Source organism: Amia ocellicauda, chromosome 3, assembly GCF_036373705.1.
Source record: "Amia ocellicauda isolate fAmiCal2 chromosome 3, fAmiCal2.hap1, whole genome shotgun sequence".
Classification (NCBI taxonomy): Eukaryota; Metazoa; Chordata; class Actinopteri; order Amiiformes; family Amiidae; genus Amia; species Amia ocellicauda.
This window is the reverse complement of record NC_089852.1, coordinates 46,198,709-46,212,476: the sequence shown is the minus strand read 5'-3', so window position 1 is coordinate 46,212,476 and position 13,768 is coordinate 46,198,709. Positions and strand designations below refer to the sequence as shown.

At 40.3% G+C, this 13,768-nt stretch overlaps 1 protein-coding gene across 1 annotated transcript; it reads right to left on the bottom strand.

The window, feature by feature from the left end:
* Positions 1-7,725: 7,725 nt before the first annotated feature.
* LOC136747221 (olfactory receptor 10G4-like) lies at positions 7,726-8,670 on the bottom strand. Its single transcript, XM_066700171.1, has one exon. It carries the CDS (start codon positions 8,668-8,670, stop codon positions 7,726-7,728), a length of 945 nt encoding a protein of 314 aa, XP_066556268.1.
* Between the last annotated feature and the right edge of the window lie 5,098 nt (positions 8,671-13,768).

Sequence of the window (13,768 nt, the reverse complement as noted above, 5' to 3'; positions counted from 1 at the left end):
GAAGTGTTTTAATGGTCAGATCTGCGCACATCCTGAACGCACCCGTGTATTATTTGGTTGTATCAGAAGTAGTCAAATGTGTTAGACTACATGTAGTATTGCCGTCTTTATTATTATTATTATTTATTTATTGGCAGACGCCCTTATCCAGGGCGACTTACAAATAAGTGCAATACAAAGTGCAAAACTACAGTACAGTTCAAAGCATAATGCAATTTACAAAATCAAATTTACACACATGTATAGGAAATATACATTAAACAATACAATGTTTATTATTGTACGGGTTATGCTGCCATTTCTTATATGCACTAATCATGTACAATGTAAATATCCAGAAGGATATTTTATTAGGTGTTTTATTAATACAAAAGGAACCGAGCTCACTTGATTATTGCAATATGATCGGAGTCCTGAGAAAACACGGAAGTGAATCATGAAAATGACCTTGAGTTACGAGCTGAGCAGTTTGTACACAAGACCAGTGAACAGCTGCGCAGTGACTGATACATTGTGTCACAGCAAACTAACCGAACCAATTTAGTTTGAAACAAACCCAGTGTGAGGGGGTAAGACGTTTGCCTATATATAGAGATAATATCTTTTGTAAGATCTATTGGTACATAACTTCTGACATGTGTGACAATTGTTAGCATTACATACGCCAACCTGTTCCTTCATCAGTAACACTCAGAATTGCTGCTACTATATTATTTTCAACCTCCTTCATTTCTAACAACCCAGTCTGTTTCTCATTATGGTCACAAGTTCTCATTCAATGGTTGCCAGCAATTAGACTAGGACCCTTGCCGGAAAATTGCGCTTTAGAATTAGTTCAGGCTGGGAGGAACAGTGCTACAGGATATTCACTTTGTGTGCTCATTTAATTTGAGATGATCATCATTTGTTGATTTCCTTGTGTGATCAAGTACTTTGTTACAGACCACACAATATAACTTGACCCATCATTGTGGAGATCTGTGTACTCCCGAGCCCTTTGTTTAGCTGATACATTTCCAATTTAACTTTTTGGACTAAGCTATCTGGTCTCACAAATCTCTCAATTTTAAACCTGCCTCTATGGGTAACTGATCATGTTGGCAACGTTAAGCTATTTGGTTTTGTCCCTCCTATGACAGTAATAACACAAATACATGATGGAGATCTTTAACAAATGGTGGTTAGAAGTTAATAAAATGCAAAATAGGCACAACTTATGTAACATTACATTGGCTCTCAAAAGTATTCATCCCCCTTGGACTTTTCCACAATTCATTGTGTTACAACATGAAATCAGAATGGATTTAATCAGGAGTTTTTGCCACTGACCAATGTCAAACTGCAAAATAGAATCTGCAAATTGTTCTAAATTAATTACAAATTCAAAACACTGTATGTAACCTAGTGATTATATACTGTACCACTTTTTGTATTATTATTTTTATTATTATTTTTCCCTGTCTATCTCTGCATGAGGAAGAGAATTCCACCAAAGAAGGCAGATTCTGCAGCAAATTTTGTGATCGTGTAATCGTGGATTCCTGGAGGGACTATCAGTTGGATTCAAAACCCCTAATTGCCTGAACCACGCAGCCCCAAATGAGTGACAATCCCACTATACTATAAGGATGCTCTTAACCTTTTGAGCAGTATCTTCTAAAATACTCTGCTGTGACTCAGGGAGTGACTGTTTTTGAATGTGCTAAAAATGTGATTATTGCAGTGTAATAAAGCAATAAAGCACTTCAAAGTTTGAATGTGTGTGTGCCCAGAGAGAGAGAGTGCAGATTTCTTTTATGGAAAATTATTGGTTGACAATATGCATTTTAGCTGGTGTTTTGTTTGTGTTTTTTCCAATGTTATAGATCTATGTAGGATGTTGATAAAATAAATGAAAATTATTAACCTCCTTATTTAGATATGTATTAAGTTTACAGTAGGAAATGCAATCCCTGCATCTACTGCAACAAGGAAGCACATTGACTCACGGTCTTGTTTTAGTTGAGCTGTGAGTTTCTCCTTAAGGAGGATATTTTGTTTTATTTCTGTTTTTGCGTGTTTGCTGAAAAGCCAACATGCAAACTGCTACTGCATGGACAGCTGCAACTCCCTCCTGGCCGGCCTGCCTGCAACTACTACCCGCCCACTCCAGCTCATCCAGAACTCGGCTGCTCATCTGGTGTTCTTTTTGCCTCGTTTTGCACATGCTACTCCACTGGCTCATGATCTTGGCTCACATTCAGTTCAAGACATTAACCCTCATCTACCGTTGTCTCGACCAAACTGCACCCAGCTACCTTCAGACCCTCATCTCTCCGTACATCCCCTTCAGACTTCTACAGTCTTCCTGTGCCAGAAGATGAACTCTGCCTCCTCTCCACTCCCCTTCCTCCAGAGCCGATCCTTCTCATCCCTGGCCCCTAAGTGGTGGAACGACTTTCCCACCGAGGTCAGGACAGCAGAGTCGCTGAGCACCTTCCAGCGATTACTCAAGACACATATTTTCAGACCTGCAATGTATTCCCCTGTGTGGCTGAGCTCTCCTGTACATTTTCACTTTACATAACGTTTCTTCATATTATTATTATTATTATTATTATTATTATTATTATTATTATTATTATTTATTTATTAGCAGACGCCCTTGTCCAGGAGCAATATCAGAGCAATACAAAGTGCAAAAGTACAGTGCAATAACACTGTGCAGTTCAGGCATAATACATTTTACACATTTAGAACTTAGAATTTACACAAGTGTATAGGAGATAGAGTAAGCAATATATAAGGTCTTACATCCTATATTGTAAGAGCTGATAAGTGCAGACAAGATGTTAAGTCAAAGTTAAGAATTAAGGGAGAGGGAGGGAGAGAGGGAAATCAAAATAAACAAAACAAAGTGATATGAATGCAAAGGCAGGAGTATGTCAAAATATTGTATAAGTGCAATCTTACAGGAGAATGAAAGACTAAATGACAAGTACAGTCTAAAAAGATGTGTCTTGAGTAATCACCGGAAGGAGGTCAGAGACTCTGCTGTCCTGACCTTGGTGGGAAAGTTGTTCCACCACTTAGGGGCCAGGGATGAGAAGGAACGGGCTCTGGAGGAAGGGGAGTGCAGAGGAGACAGAGTTAGTCTTCTGGCCCAGGAGGACCGCAGCGGTCTGGAGGGGATGTATGGAGAGACGAGGGTCTGAAGGTAACTTGGTGCCGTGTGGTCGAGACAACGGTAGGTGAGGGTCAGTTTCTTGAACTGAATGCATATCGGGAGCAAGTGGAGGGAGCGGAGCAGTGGAGTATATTAATCGGGGCAGAGAGAATACTGGAGCTGGAGTGGGCGGGTAGTAGTTGCAGGCAGGCCGGCCAGGAGGGAGTTGCAGTAGTCCAGGTAGGAGAGGACCAGTGACTGGACGAGCAGATGGTGAGGAAGGGTCGGATTTGGCATATGTTGCTCAGGAAAATCTGAAGGTGCACGTCAGCGTGGTGATGTGCTGAGTGTAGAAGAACGCAGGATCGAGGGTGACTCCTAGGTTCTTAGCGGAAGAGGGAGAGAGTGTCATAGATTCCAAGGGGATTAAGATTGAGAGATCAGCAGAAGGTGAGGAAGATGGAGGGAAAGATGAGATCAGATTTGTAGAGGTTGAGCTTGAGGTGGTGTGAGTGCATCCAGGCGGAGATAGCAGACAAGCAGGAAGAGATGCGAGAGGGGATGAGAGGGTCAGAGGAGGGAAAAGACAGGAAGATTTGGGCATCATCTGTGTAAAAAAATTAAGGGAAACCATGGGATGCGATGAGGAGGCACAGAGAGCGAGGGTAGAGAGCATTTTAACGTGGCAGTGAACCCCTGATCCTGCAGGACCCACTGAATAACACACAGCTGGCTAGTCACTGAGTAGCTACAGCTGGACAGAACAATATACACAGCATGGCAGCAGGAACATTCATACTGCCTCTGGGCAAATGTAAGCGCCTTGGCCCAAGCTGCAGCTGCATAAATGTCTGCCAAGGGGGAGTCTTGAAAAAGGGGCCAATGGCAGCTTTGATACAGTGACATTTCGAATGGGTTCCTATGGAAGTGTGCAGAAACCCTCCACCTTGGGCAGTGGTTCTGACTTTGGAAGATAACAGCCCTTATTTTTCCTGTTTGTATATTATTTCCTGTGTGAACTACTACCCCCTCTTTGTCGAGACAAAGTTTTCCCTTCTGGGGCCCCAGCTCCACGATATATACAAACTCTATTTTTAATTACATATACAAATGTATGTAGTTTGTTTGCACTTTCAAATTGGGAACACAGTAGAGCACAGTGTTGCACCGCTCCTGGCTGTGGCTTGTAAAGCAGGGTTGTGTCTGCTCCTGTGTTAAGCGGATGAGCACAGTAGTTGTCCCCTGCTTTGTATATAGTTTTGTGACTTAGTAGAGCTTGCTTGTGCCACTCCTGTTCATAGCTAGTTGAATGTCGAATTGGATGCTGCTCCTGGCAAAGAGCCAGTGGAGCAGGTTTATTATTATTATTATTATTATTATTATTATTATTATTATTATTATTATTATTATTATTATTATTATTATTATTATTTCTTGGCAGACGCCCTTTTCCAGGGCGACTTACAACATAAGTGCAAAAATACAGTGAAGTACAAGGCATCAATCATTACAAATTCAATTTAGCTAAAACAGCAATTCAGAATAATACATTTTACAAATTCCAATTTACAATTTACACAAGTGAAGTGACTTCCTACATCCTGGATGGTGAAAGCTAAGTGCTGTCAAGATGTAGGGTCACAGACAAGGCTACGGGAAAGGGAGCAAGGAGGAAAACAATCAAGAACGTGAGAAGCATAATAAAAACTGCGAAGTGCTATCTAGCAGGGATGGAGGACTAATATTACAAGTACTGACTGTTTATGTGCCGCTCCTGATTGAGAATCAGTAGAGCAGGCTTATCTTGCCTGGGGCTGTTGCCCTGCCATCCGGCTGTTCTTGTTGTTATGTCCAAAAGATGTCCTTCTTTTGAGAATGGCTGACTGTAGTGTCCAGAAGCTTTGCTTTGCAGACACAAATACAGGTCAGATCAGTGCCTGGATTTATTGAAATCATACAGTATAACTTACGATATTATACAGTGAGGGGAAAAAGTATTTGATCCCCTGCTGATTTTGTACGTTTGCCCACTGACAAAGAAATGATCAGTCTATAATTTTAATGGTAATTGTATTTTAACAGTGAGAGACAGAATAACAACAAAAAAATCCAGAAGAACGCATTTCAAAAAAGTTATACATTGATTTGCATGTTAATGAGGGAAATAAGTATTTGATCCCCTATCAATCAGCAAGATTTCTGGCTCCCAGGTGTCTTTTATACAGGTAACGAGCTGAGATTAGGAGCACTCTCTTAAAGGCAGTGCTCCTAATCTCAGCTCGTTACCTGTATAAAAGACACCTGTTCACAGAAGCAATCAATCAATCAGATTCCAAACTCTCCACCATGGCCAAGACCAAAGAGCTGTCCAAGGATGTCAGGGACAAGATTGTAGACCTACACAAGGCTGGAATGGGCTACAAGACCATCGCCAAGCAGCTTGGTGAGAAGGTGACAACAGTTGATGTGATTATTCGCAAATGGAAGAAACAGAAAATAACTGTCAGTCTCCCTCGGTCTGGGGCTCCATGCAAGATCTCACCTCGTGGAGTTTCAATGATCATGAGAACGGTGAGGAATCAGCCCAGAACTACACGGGAGGATCTTGTTAATGATCTCAAGGCAGCTGGGACCATAGTTACCAAGAAAACAATTGGTAACACACAACGCTGTGAAGGACTGAAATCCTGCAGCACCAGCAAGGTCCCCCTGCTCAAGAAAGCACATGTACAGGCCCGTCTGAAGTTTGCCAATGAACATCTGAATGATTCAGAGGAGAACTGGGTGAAAGTGTTGTGGACAGATGAGACCAAAATCGAGCTCTTTGGCATCAACTCAACTCGCCGTGTTTGGAGAAGGAGGAATGCTGCCTATGACCCCAAGAACACCATCCCCACCGTCAAACATGGAGGTGGAAACATTATGCTTTGGGGGTGTTTTTCTGCTAAGGGGACAGGACAATTGCACCGCATCAAAGGGACAATGGACGGGGCCATGTACCGTCAAATCTTGGGTGAGAACCTCCTTCCCTCAGCCAGGGCATTGAAAATGGGTCATGGGTGGGTATTCCAGCATGACAATGACCCAAAACACACAGCCAAGGCAACAAAGGAGTGGCTCAAGAAGAAGCACACTAAGGTCCTGGAGTGGTCTAGCCAGTCTCCAGACCTTAATCCCATAGAAAATCTGTGGAGGCAGCTGAAGGTTCGAGTTGCCTGAGTTGTTCGAATTAAAATACACCTACCATTAAAATTATAGACTGATCATTTCTTTGTCAGTGGGCAAACGTACAAAATCAGCAGGGAATCAAATACTTTTTTCCCTCACTGTATATATATTTTGAATTATTTTAGTGTTAACTAATATTTGTTCTTTGGTATAAAATTATATATATATATATATATATATATATATATATATATATATATATATATATATATATATATATATCTGGTGGAATGTGGATCCCCTTGCGGGGCCCTAAGATGTGGTGGGCCCTGCTGCCTGTGCCCCATCGGCCCCGTGATATTTCCACTTCTGGTAGCAAGGTCGCTTGGGAGTTCTAACTCCCAGCAAAGAGGAAGTAGTAGTCTGTGCAGGGTTACATACAAACAGGAACATGAAGAGCTGATTGTATGATGCATGTACTGGCCTAAAGGCAGCCCTTATAGTAAAATATTTTGTATGAGGTAACATGGAAACTGGCTTAACCTCTCCCCATTTAGGCAGTGTTCTCTTCAGTTAACTTGCATTCACAAACATTTACCTTAAATATTAATTCAAACAATAAAGTAGACCAAATTACAGAAATTCCATATGAATATAATTGGTTGATTAACTCATTTTTATATACAGCTCTGGAAAAAAATAAGAGACCACTTAACATTGATTTCTGAACTTGGAGTGGTCTCTTAATCTGCATATCAAATCATAAAAAAAGAAATATATATTTTGGCATAGTGGTTCTTGTATAAGAAATGAAAATACACATTTCCAACCAGTGAGCTTATTCATATGTGGGAATTTTCTTGTATACAAATACAGTACATCCTAACTACACTGAAGAAAACAATGACATATTTTAACATGGTGCAATGTGTCTTTGTTTGGGAGGGGGACTGCTGTAAAACCTCCTGAACAAGAATTTCTAATTTCCCTTTCCCCTTCACAACAGGCCACAGGTTTTTGTCCTTCACAACATGTTTCAGCTTGTCAACACACAGGCTGGAGTAGTGTAGCAGGCCATACACACCAGGCCAACTTTACATCAGCTACCATTATTGATTTGGGGAAATGTTGCAAAGCTCACACATAGTTTTCTCACTATGAGGATGTAAAATATATTTCTATTAGGATATTATGTTATGCACATTCTCCCTATGGACACATTTACCTTGCAAATTGACACTACAGCATTGGCACATTGCAGCATGTTTCCACTGCAGCTCCTTCAAACTGTTGTAATAGCTGATGCTGTTTAATTTTTACATATATATTTATATATCTATATACATTCATTAATCCATAAAAGGGGGTTGTCTACAATAAAAACCTGTCCATACTGAATGACAAACACCATGCTATTGTTTGGGTGCCACAGCCATGAATATTCTGAAAAGCTGACGTCTTATTTCCTTTGTTCTGAAGCAGTACACAAAAGGATTCACCAAGCAGGGGCCCAGAGAAGAGAAAATAATTAATACATTACGTTCTGTGAGGGTCAACACCAAACCTATACGGGTTAGAATAATACTGACAAATGGAGGGACAAAAACTGAAACAACTACTATTAAGTGGTTTAAACAAGTACTGTACATTTTTTTTCTGTCTTCTGAGGGGGCAATTTTAAGCACGGTGAAGATTATCTTAAGGTAGGATATAAAAATAAAACCAAATGAACCAAATAAAATGAAGAAGGAGATCACAGTTGTAAAAATAAAATATTCATCAGGATTGACACAAGCTGCCCTAACCATAGCAGCATAGTCACAGAAAGCATATTTAAGATTGGTTCGACAGTAAGGAAGTCTGTCAGCTATTCCTGTAAGAACTGCAATAATGGCAAAACCCAGCACCCACAATGCTACTGTTAACAGCACTATACGAGTCTTTGTGAGGATACTGTGATATCTCAAAGGATTGGAGATTGCAACCAACCGGTCATAGGCCATCAAGCTAAGAGTAAACTTCTCCATTGCAAAAGCTAAGTGGTTCACAGTCATCTGAGTAATACAGGACCTGTAAGAGATTGCAGTGATGTCAGCTAATAGCACCAGGATCATTGCTGGGCTGGAGCTGGTGCTGCGGATGATGTCTACAACAGAGAGACTGCAAATGAAGAAGTACATTGGGGTGTGCAGACGCTTGTCCCTTGCGATGATGTAGATGTTTGCACTGCTGCCCAATAAAATCAGTAAATAAATTATCAAAATGATGCATCCGACTGCCTTTGGATTCTGAGTCTCATTGAAACCAGTGATGTAAAATTCTGTTATGGCTTCAGCTGTAAGGTTTGTAAATGTCATGATCCACAATTACTGTAGTCTCCGATTCTGTAAGAAAAAGAGCAGCATAAACATGATAGAGATGGAAAAGAAATGAAGACAGTATTTCTGTCACGCTTCAATCAGTGGACTGTTTATATTATTCTATAAAGCAGTTTAAAAATATATATTTTAGCATCATATAAGAAAATTGCAGTTAATGTAAATATAGTAACATGCTCATGCGAACATAAATTAAAGGTTACATAGAATGCATAGTATATTAATATCAGTATATAGGCTTCACTGTGCCAAAATTATTTTTTAAATCATTCATGTTCTTTAGTTTCTGAATGATAAGTCTGTCAAAAGTATATATATTTTTTCATTCAGCCTATTCAATTATTAGATATATTAGATTAGGTGCTTAGTTTTGTTTAAGATTAATGTAGCTACTTACATGTCTTTCTCATATTCTGGCTTTGTGGATATGAGAGCTGAGAAGTATTTATTGTGAGATTGATCACCAGTGTAGCATGCTGTATACACAAGAGCTCTCATTATAAGATACTGAACCACAATTAATTTGCACTACGTGTAATACATGCAGGAATATCATAATTATAACTCTGTAATTTTGACCTCTGAGACTTTGTTTTTGGAATGTGAGCATGACATCAAAATCTATAGAGTCACTGGCCAATAAAGTAAAAAAGTTAGGAGCCATTTAGTTTTTAAGGTACCAAATAATGCCATCAAAAAACATATATACTAGGGTTACCATATCTGAACTGTCAAAGAAGTGGTCACTCTGAGATGTGTGTGTTTGTGTGTAAACAACAGTGTTATGACCTCATAGATGTTTTTAAAATGCAAAAATAAAAATGTATGTATTCATGTTTGAAGAAAAAGTTATGAGTGTAACATTTTATCCCTGGACTCTTATGAAATGTTATATACAGTGCAAATATATAAAATAGGTAAAAAAAAAGTGCAAAATTCTTTTCCAAAAATTGAACGAAATAAAATTGCACTAAAACATAACTTATATTAATCAATAACCTGAAAACAATAACAAACTATTTATATTACTTTTCAAACAAATGATTTGCATGTTTGTTTTTTGATGAATTAACTTATATAAAAAAGTATTCACTTTGCAGAAACAAGAGGCGATTATATGAAAATACATTTTAACATTATTATTTAACATTATAGAGAATTGATGCCTTGAGCTTTTTTCATAATTGCTATATTAAGAAACAAACAAAAAAATGTTTAAATGTAGTGGTGGTACATAGCCTAGTGCTTGTATGCTTTTTCACCTGATCCTCTCGATTCTGCATGCATCGAAGCGCCTAGTAGATGAAATTTGTATGCAATTGAGGTGAGTGGGGGCAGGCCCTGTAGCTCCCGGAAACAAAGGCATATGCATTGAGCCCCATTGCAGTCTATGGAACAACTACCACAGGTCCCTGCTAATAGCATAAAAATGCTGCTTTATCCTATGCTTTCCTGGCCCCCCAGAATCTGGCATGCACTTGCTTCAGCCTTACATCTCGCAGCTTCCAGGTGCACAATTGGCATGTTTTAACCCTCCGGCTCCGCGCCTCCAGAAGCCAATATGCCCTTGTTTAAGCCTAACTAATCGCAGCTTCCAGGTGCTGCACAAGGCATGCTTATCCCACCTGCTTCGTGCCTCCAGAAGCCAATATGCCCTTGCTTCAGCCTTACATCTCGCAGCTTCCAGGTGCCACACATGGCATGCATTAGCATTATTCTCTCAGTTCCATATACAGAGCTGCATTTGTCACCTTTCATTTGATCCCATGGAGAGGCAAATGCATAGGCTACTGTTTAAACATGTGATGTCTTGAAGGAGCCTTTATTTATGCATTTGTGTATTTATTTATGTATGTATATGTAGTGTATTTAAGACAACATAATAGAATGAGGACAGGTTCATGTAGCCTGTATTGCGCTCTGTATGGAAGCTAGGCGCCGCCTCCAGGAGCTGCAATACACCTGCTTCAGCCTTATTTCTCTCATCTCCAAGGGGCTGCACACTGGATGTTTTAACCCTCAGGCTCGGCGCCTCCAGAAACCCATATTGCTTTAGCCTTCCTGGTCTCAGTTTCGTGTGTTACAGCCTCCATTTTATGTGACACTATCGAGGGGAAAAATTGATAGTCTACATTTTAAACCTGTTGTGTTTTGAAGGTGCCTTTATGTAGCGTATATGTGTATATGTTTATTTTAATAACCAAAACCATGCAATAACAGGGCCGTGCAGAGACTCAAACAAGGGGGGGGGTCAGACTATAGTGGATGTAGTGGGCTGTGGATGAATTGTCGGGCAAATCAGCAGTGGCTAGTAACGGCCCCTGCCCTTCCCACCTCCCCTCTGCACGTCCCTGTTTTCCTTCCAAATTCTACCATTGATGCCCTATTGTGTCTTTCAAGAGTATATATATAATACTATAAATATGCAAGTCAAATATTCTGCACTGATTGACGCATCAGGCGTTGTTTCCATGACAACAACAAGTTGCATCATCCATGTGCGCGATGACAATGTCCTGGTTTTTAGGTCGGAACCGCAGAACAGCCTTGCGTTTTGATTGGGCCGTATCTGTCAGAAATATGTGATGTCACACCCTGTTTATAGTCAAAGAGCGAGAGATACAGACACGTGCAGCTATTCCAATATTGCTGACCTATATGAATAACATTAAATTAATGCATACATAATATAATTGGGTGAGGTGAAATAGATACATAGTTATATAGATATATAGACATGTATCATTACATCGAGACATTGAGAGAGAGAGAGAGAGAGAGAGAGAGAGTTACTACAGTGTAAAGGGTTAAATAGTGGTGGAGCACTATTTAATTATTCACGAATGTAATTATTGGCTGATTTTAATGTTTAATTATGCATTTCTGTAATCATTGATATTTAAAAAATAACTTTCTGAGGTGTTCTATATATATATATATATATATATATATATATATACACTCACCTAAAGGATTATTAGGAACACCTGTTCAATTTCTCATTAATGCAATTATCTAACCAACCAATCACATGGCAGTTGCTTCAATGCATTTAGGGGTGTGGTCCTGGTCAAGACAATCTCCTGAACTCCAAACTGAATGTCTGAATGGGAAAGAAAGGTGATTTAAGCAATTTTGAGCGTGGCATGGTTGTTGGTGCCAGACGGGCCGGTCTGAGTATTTCACAATCTGCTCAGTTATTGGGATTTTCACGCACAACCATTTCTAGGGTTTACAAAGAATGGTGTGAAAAGGGAAAAACATCCAGTATGCGGCAGTCCTGTGGGCGAAAATGCCTTGTTGATGCTAGAGGTCAGAGGAGAATGGGCCGACTGATTCAAGCTGATTGAAGAGCAACTTTGACTGAAATAACCACTCGTTACAACCGAGGTATGCAGCAAAGCATTTGTGAAGCCACAACACGTACAACCTTGAGGCGGATGGGCTACAACAGCAGAAGACCCCACCGGGTACCACTCATCTCCACTACAAATAGGAAAAAGAGGCTACAATTTGCACAAGCTCACCAAAATTGGACAGTTGAAGACTGGAAAAATGTTGCCTGGTCTGATGAGTCTCGATTTCTGTTGAGACATTCAGATGGTAGAGTCAGAATTTGACGTAAACAGAATGAGAACATGGATTGAAGACTCTGTATAGGAAGTTGAAGAAAGTGTTTTGTGATAATTATTTAATGTTTTGTATTGGTACTAGCATTGGTACCAGATTAGATTTAGCAGGACAAGTAAAGGGTCAACAAGGTCGATTTGTTAGAAACTCCTGTCAGTAATGAAAGATTACACAGTGCCGAAATAGCCTACAGATGTCTGCTGTGAATTTGTTTATGGCTTAATCGTTTCTCCAGATTAGGCAGGAATGTTTCTGTTACTGAGCGATTGACATTAGGTAAATGACCACCGTGGGATCGCATCTTCCTAGTGCACATCAAAGACGGACATCTGCTTTTTGTATCCATCACCTCTTCATGGGAGGACAGATCGTAAACGGACCCGGACCTGTATCTTCTGATTGGATGAACGGCCATAAGATGTTATGTCATTTTCCCTATAAAAGTTGTACTTATGTCAAGTTCTGTTTGCTTTATCTCCGCGACTTCTCCACTTATTTCCGAGACGGTTCTACATGGATCCATCATGCCTTGTTACCACTGTGCAGGCTGGTGGTGGTGGTGTAATGGTGTGGGGGATGTTTTCTTGGCACACTTTAGGCCCCTTAGTGCCAATTGGGCGTCGTTTAAATGCCACGGCCTACCTGAGCATTGTTTCTGACCATGTCCATCCCTTTATGACCACCATGTACCCATCCTCTGATGGCTACTTCCAGCAGGATAATGCACCATGTCACAAAGGTCCAATCATTTCAAATTGGTTTCTTGAACATGACAATGAGTTCACTGTACTAAACTGGCCCCCACAGTCACCAGATCTCAACCCAATAGAGCATCTTTGGGATGTGGTGGAACGGGAGCTTCGTGCCCTGGATGTGCATCCCACAAATCTCCATCAACTGCAAGATGCTATCCTATCAATATGGGCCAACATTTCTAAAGAATGCTTTCAGCACCTTGTTGAATCAATGCCACATAGAATTAAGGCAGTTCTGAAGGCGAAAGGGGGTCAAACACAGTATTAGTATGGTGTTCCTAATCATCCTTTAGGTGAGTGTATATATGTGAGTTTACAAATGGCTGTCACTACAATAGTTTTAATAAATCTTAAATGTGAGGAGCCTTATCCCAGGGAGTTTATATAGAACAATTATCTAATCAAGGAAGGATGAACAGTAGCTCCCATCTATAAACAGTCCACATTCACCGATGTGGAAAATTATTTATTGGAGAAAAGGTGAACATCATGGTGCCCATGCTGACCCCTGTCCACTGCCGAAAGCGCCTACAATGGGTATGTGAGCATCAGAACTGGACCACGGAGCAATGGAAGAAGGTGGCCTGGTCTGATGAATCATGAGTTCAAGGTGTTGACTTGGCCTCTAAATTCTCCAGATCTCAGTCCAATCGAGAATCTGTGGGATGTGCTGGACAAACAAGTCCGATCCA

Excerpts from the sequence above, each read along its gene's own strand:
- LOC136747221 (XM_066700171.1), bottom strand. The coding sequence starts at position 8,670 with ATGACATTTACAAACCTTACAGCTGAAGCCATAACAGAATTTTACATC.